This window comes from Petaurus breviceps, unplaced genomic scaffold, assembly GCF_028583685.1.
Source record: "Petaurus breviceps papuanus isolate PSGF00001 unplaced genomic scaffold, PetGlider_PUasm1.0 126, whole genome shotgun sequence".
Taxonomy (NCBI): domain Eukaryota; kingdom Metazoa; phylum Chordata; class Mammalia; order Diprotodontia; family Petauridae; genus Petaurus; species Petaurus breviceps.
This window is the reverse complement of record NW_027185655.1, coordinates 20701302-20707525: the sequence shown is the minus strand read 5'-3', so window position 1 is coordinate 20707525 and position 6224 is coordinate 20701302. Positions and strand designations below refer to the sequence as shown.

General features: G+C 38.2%; 2 protein-coding genes across 2 annotated transcripts in view; both read right to left on the bottom strand.

Annotated features, from left to right (window-relative positions):
• LOC138165848 (alcohol dehydrogenase E chain-like) overlaps positions 1-6224 on the bottom strand; it is a 417804-nt gene that overhangs the window by 206239 nt on the left and 205341 nt on the right. The gene's annotated exons all lie outside the window — the stretch shown is intronic.
• LOC138165852 (all-trans-retinol dehydrogenase [NAD(+)] ADH7-like) overlaps positions 1-6224 on the bottom strand; it is a 224302-nt gene that overhangs the window by 12737 nt on the left and 205341 nt on the right. The window contains exon 4 of the mRNA XM_069094207.1: positions 3268-3406. Within this exon, the coding sequence (XP_068950308.1) occupies positions 3268-3406 (139 nt within the window). The remainder of the gene's footprint in view (positions 1-3267; positions 3407-6224) is intronic.

The window sequence follows — 6224 nt, the reverse complement described above, 5'->3', positions numbered from 1 at the left end:
ACCCTACTGTGGGCAACCCTACTGTGGGCACAGACAACGCTACTGTGTTATAAGAAATACTTGTTTTATTTATTTAAGTTCAGAATAAAAAAAATAAAATTTAGTTAAGAAGCAGAACTTATATTTAACACTCAGATCCTCCGACCTCAGATTTGATTCTCTGAACCATAGGGTCCTGGTAATCCCATAGAACAAAGCAAATAAACAAATGCATAAATACAAATGACATAAAACTAACTCTCTCTCCCCATATGTATTTTACATGGGAGGTGCATGTATATGGATATATATGTATATATATTGACTTTACAAAAATGGAAATAATTTCTAACCAATGCTCTAATAACTAATGTGTGGCTTAATCAACTAAGTAATAAAATGTATTCAGGCAGATAGATACATGCATGCATACATACATACATATACATACCTACATACATGAATGCATGCATGCATACATACATAAAAAAAGAAACCATACTCTGGGCATGTGAATATGTGAATGTGAATTGGGAGAGTAGCCCTGAGGGATGTTACACCACTAGAGAAAACTATTCTACAACTTATATTTTTAGAGAGTTTGAGAGGTTAAGTTACCTACATAGCAAATATATACTACACAGCAAATATATACTATATATATACTAGAGACAGAACATGAATTCAGGACATCTGTATGCAGAGGCCAGCCATCTATCAACCACACCTCTATCTACCATTTCTCATAGGCATAGCAGCACTTTTTGCCATAGCAGAAAACTGGGGTGATTAAACAAAGTATGGCGTATGAATATAATGGAATTTAATAATGCTGCAAGAAATGAGGAATATAAAGGATTTAGAAAAAATATGGAAACATCTATGTGAGGGAAGGGAGTTCCCACTTCAAGAAAAAACACACCCAAACCCCAAAACAGCTGATGGTTCAGAATGTAATCACAAAGTGTTAATGATATGTTACCTAGAGATGAGTCTACACCCTGATCTCTTTATGATATTTGAACACCTGTCTTACTAAGTCTAGAGGGGAGTAAAGTGATTGGATGAACAAGCAAATTAGTCACACTGAGGCAACTAGGTATTGAAATGGATCACTTAACTTTAATTTGTCTCAATTTCCTCAGCTGTAAAATTGACAATAATAACCCCTACTCCTCAAGGATCAAATGAGGTAATATTTGTAAAGCACTAATTACAAATCCTGGTACAAAATAAGTGCTTAATAAATTCATATTTCCTTTTGCCCTCTTCCTATCTTTCTCTTCTTCTTTCTTTCCCCTCCTCTCTCCCTCTATTCCTTCTTTCCTTGTTCCTTCCCTTTCCTTGCTCCCTCCCTCCCTTTCCTCCTTCCTTTTCTTTCCTTCCTTCCTTCCTTCCTTCCTTCCTTCCTTCCTTCCTTCCTTCCTTCCTTCCTTCCTTCCTTCCTTCCTTCCTTCTTTCCTTCCTTCCTTCCTTCCTTCCTTCCTTCCTTCCTTCCTTCCTTCCTTCCTTCCTTCCTTCCTTCCTTCCTTCTTTCCCCTTAGCCAGATGCTGCTTATGGAAGATACTATTGGGTTGGGGGAGAGGAAGGAAACAGAATTGTCTGAGTCTATGTCTCTGAAGGCACTCACATTCCACATAGATATGGATATAGGGAGATAGTCACCTAGGTGGGGTAGGGAGTGGGGAGGACCAATTTCAAGGATTGTGACCCCTATCAACAGAAAAGAAAGGAGGAGCAATGCAAATCAAAACAACTCTGAGGTATCACACCTCAACGGTCAGATTAGCTAAGATGACAAAACAGGAAAATGATAAATGCTGGAGAAGCTGTGGAAAAATTGGAACATTAATGCATTGTTGGTGGAGTTGTGAACTGATCCAACCATTATGGAGAGCAATTTGGAACTATGTCCAAAGGGTTATAAAAAAAAACTATATACCCTTTGACCTAGTAACATCACTTCTAGGGCTGTATCCTAAAGAGATCATACAAGTGGGAGGAAGACCTGTTTGCACAAAAATATTTATAGCAGCTCTTTTTGTGGTGACAAAGAATTGAAAATCAAGGGGATGCCCATCAATTAGGGAATGGCTAAACAAATTGTGGTATATGAATGTAATGGAATACTACTATACTTTAAGAAATGAGGAGCAGATGGACTTCCTAATAACCTGGAGACACTCATATAAACTGATGCTGAGGGAGGGGAGCAGAGCCAGGAGAACTTTATACCCAGTTACAGACACATTGTATGTGTGATGACTGACTTTGATAGACGGGGCTCCTCTCAGCACCACAAGGTTATAAGACGACTCGAAAAGACTCACGATGAAAAGGATATCCACATCCAGAGAAAAGAACTACGGAATTTAAATGCAGATCGAAGCAAACTACTTGCTCTCGCTCTTTTGTGTTTTGTTTAGTTTTGTTCCTTCTTTCTCATTCACTTCACTGGTTATAATTCTTCTTTACAACCTGACTAATGCTTAATGCAAAGATATTTGTAGAGCCTACATTAGATTGCATGACGCATGATGGAGGGGGAGGGAGGGGAAAGGAGAGGGAGAGGGAGAAAATTTGGAACTCAAGGGATTGTGGAACTGAATGTTGTAAACTAAAAGTAGATAAACAAATTTAATAAAATTAAATTAAAAAAAAGAAAGTAGGAGCAAGATGGAGATCAGTCCCTGAAAACCCAGCCTAATAGTCCGCAGAACCCCAGAAAGGAGCAGAACCCAAGAGGAAATGCATGAGGGTTCTATGAAAAAAGGCCTTCAGGTCCTGTAGTGTTAGGAATTCAGAACTGTCTTCATCCCATGTGTGTCCTACATGTATGCCTCATTGCTGTTATACTCAAAGCATGAACCCACTCTTACCATGGACAGCATCATGTCTATTCATGAGATAATGTGCTCCAGGGTTATTGGCAAATGAAGGATGTATAATACCTTCTTTTCTTGCTCTGACATTTGAGTATTTGCCTTACTCGATATTCCTCTACCTCAGGAAGTTCTTAATCTTTTTATCTATCGTGGACCCTTTGGGCAGTCTAAGAAAACCCATGGACCCCTTCTCAGAAAAAGTTTTTAAATGTATAAAATAAAATACATATAGGATTACAAAAGAAACCAATTACATCAAAATAAAGTTTCATGTGCAATCATTATTTAATTACACTGTTATAAATGCTTATTTTATTCCATAAATTAAAAAGGAAAAAAGGAAACATAGTTATAAAAATTTTTTGAAAAACAAATTCAGAGATCCTAGTTAAAGACCCTCACCTGGTTTCACTGTAGTTACCCCTTTTCCAGTACTCTCTACAACCCCACATCCTTCATGTCCTACAATTACTGGAAAATTGGCAGCCATTACTCCATTGTAGACATGGTCATCTGTACGACAAATCCCCGTGGCCAAGATCTACATGGAAAAAGAAAGATAACTGAATCCTGGAGGTAAAAAGACATCTTGGGCATTGCAGGAAGGGATTGCTTAGATCATTCTTCAATGAAATGCAGTTTATATTTAAAGACAATCCTGTCATTATAAATATAACAGTGCCTTCCACTGTGTTGGATGCCTTGCAAAATCTAAGGTTCTTGTCCCAAGGGAGCTTTCATCATGAGGGAGTATGACCCAGCATGGCACTGACATGTCATATGCAGCGGCATGCAGTGCTCATATGGAGGAACAAAATCAAGCATGATCATCTCACCAAAGGTCTACATGATTTGGAATATTTTTAGCTTTTTACATCTCACGAAACATTTTCTCTTGGCATGATCTCAAGGGGTAGGTCAGAGGAAAGTGAGTTTTTCTGAAAGTTCCTACTAGTATTAATTATCCCAGTGCTAGGCATGAGGAACTCTTTGTCACAAGGTTGGCAAGCTGCAAAAGATTCTTTGACCTCAAATATTGTTTTAATATAACAGAAAAGTTAGATTGAAATTTACAGTGATTCTAAACACTAGAGAAAATGCAAAGGACTATGGTTTAGATTGTTGGATGATAAACCATTGGAAGTGGCCAGGAAAGAAAATAAGAAAGGCTTTTAGGAAATTGGTCATTACTCGAGGCACACAGGATTCCTAAATATTTTATTAATGAGAAAAATAGTATAAATTCATATGATTGTATTTTTATTTATTTTTATTGTAAAAATGTAAATATCTTTAATTGTAAGGACATATTTTATTTTATAAATTCCTGTTCAATTCAATAAGAATTTATTAAGGTATGCAAGACAAAATGCCAAGTACTAGGGATATAAAAATAAAATCAAACTGTTCCTGATCTCAAGGAGCTTACACTTTACCGAGAGGAAATTAGTAAATAAAATACTAAATGACTATACATAGATTTAAGGTGATGGAGAGGCCAAAAATAACTGGGGAGGAGTGATCAGGAAAGGTAGTACTTGAGCTGAGCCTTGAAGGGGGCTTAAGATTCCAAGAGGAGGAGATGAGGAAGGGCTGTATTCCAGATGTAGGTCCTGTGCAAATGCATAGTGGTGGGAGATGTAACATTATGTAAAGAGGACAGAAATTATGTCATTTTGTCTGTAACAGAGTATACATTAAAGGTAACAATGTGAAATCAGTCTGGATTGATTGTTTGGGGCCAAATTTTGAAGGGATTTAAATATCAACCAAAAGAATATTGCATTTTATCATAAAGGCTAAAACTTGCTCAGGACAGTGATATGGGCAGATTGAGGCTTTAGAAATATAAATTCAGCAACTGTCTAGAGGATGAACTAGACAAGGGAGAGACTGTCTCTATAATGGGACTATAGCAATAGTCCAAGCAGGAGGTGAAGAAAACCTGAACAATTATGTGATGCATGTAAATGGAGAGAAGGGAACAATTTTGAGGAATGCTATTGAGGGAGAATCAAGGCTGTTCATAGGGGATAAGAAAAAGGGAAGAATTGGGCATGTCTTTGAGTTTGCACACCTGAGTAACTGGAAGAAAGGGGATGTCCTTGATAGAAATAGAAGCATTAGGAGGAAGGATGGTACCAGGGTGGGGGGAAAATAAGTTTAGATTTGGACTTGTTGAATTTAAGAGGTGAATGTGATATCCAAATGTAGAGAAGCCATTGGTCTACAGGAATGGAGCTCAGAAGCGAAATGAGAGTGAGCACAGTAAATGAATTTTCACATGATTTGCATACAGATTTGTGAACAGATGATAACTGAACACATGGGAGGTGATGAGGTTACAGAGTGAGGCTGTAGAGAAAGGAGGCAAAGGGAGCCAGAGTAGAATCCTGATAGACAGCAGAGCTCCCAGGTCCAGAGTGAGAAATGGGTAACAAACTTCCATAGGAGACTGAGCAGGAGCAGTCAGAGGGGAACCAGGAGAAAGCAATGACCAGGGAAACCCCAGAAGAGAATATGTTCAGAATGTAGAGGTGGGCAGCAGTGCCAAATGCTATTGAGAAGTCATCAAAGCTAGGGGCCAGAAATGACAATTAGATTTATCAGCAAAGAGAATAATCACCTCTGAACAATAGAAAATGAATATTACAAAATCATAAAGAGCAAGCTTGGTGAAAAGAGATATGAAAAAACAGCTCTCTTCTACCCCCAACTTCTTTGCAGAGTTGGGGGCCCCCTGAATGTGGAACATTGCATGTAAGATTGATTTTTTTTCCCCAAAGACTGATTTGTTTTGTTAAATATTTTCTCTTGCTATTTTAAAATTCTTTGTAATAAGAAAGCTATCTTGGAGGGTAAGGATAGGGATACAGGAGAAATGAAGGTGTTGTAGAAATAAAATGGATTAACAAAATCTATTTGAAAATAGAAGGTCAATAATGAGAACAGTACTTTTTTTTAAAATCATTGATATGGTGTTGGAGTCAGAGTGTGAAGAGCTGAAAGAAGCAGAAGATGAGGAAATAGAAGCAACAAGTATCAACAGACTATGAGAGGGAAGAGAAAAGGAGAGAGACAGAGAGAGATAGAGACAGAGAGAGAGAGACAGACAGACAGACAGAGAGACAGAGACAGAGACAGAGAGAGACAGAGACAGAGAGAGAGACAGAGAGAGACAGAGACAGAGAGAGAGACAGAGACAGAGAGAGACAGAGACAGAGAGACAGAGAGAGAGACAGAGAGAAAGAGAGACAGAGACAGAGAGACAGAGAGAGACAGAAAGAGAGAGACAGAGAGACAGAGACAGAAAGAGAGAGACAGAGAGAGAGACAGAGAGACAGAGAGAGACAGAGAGA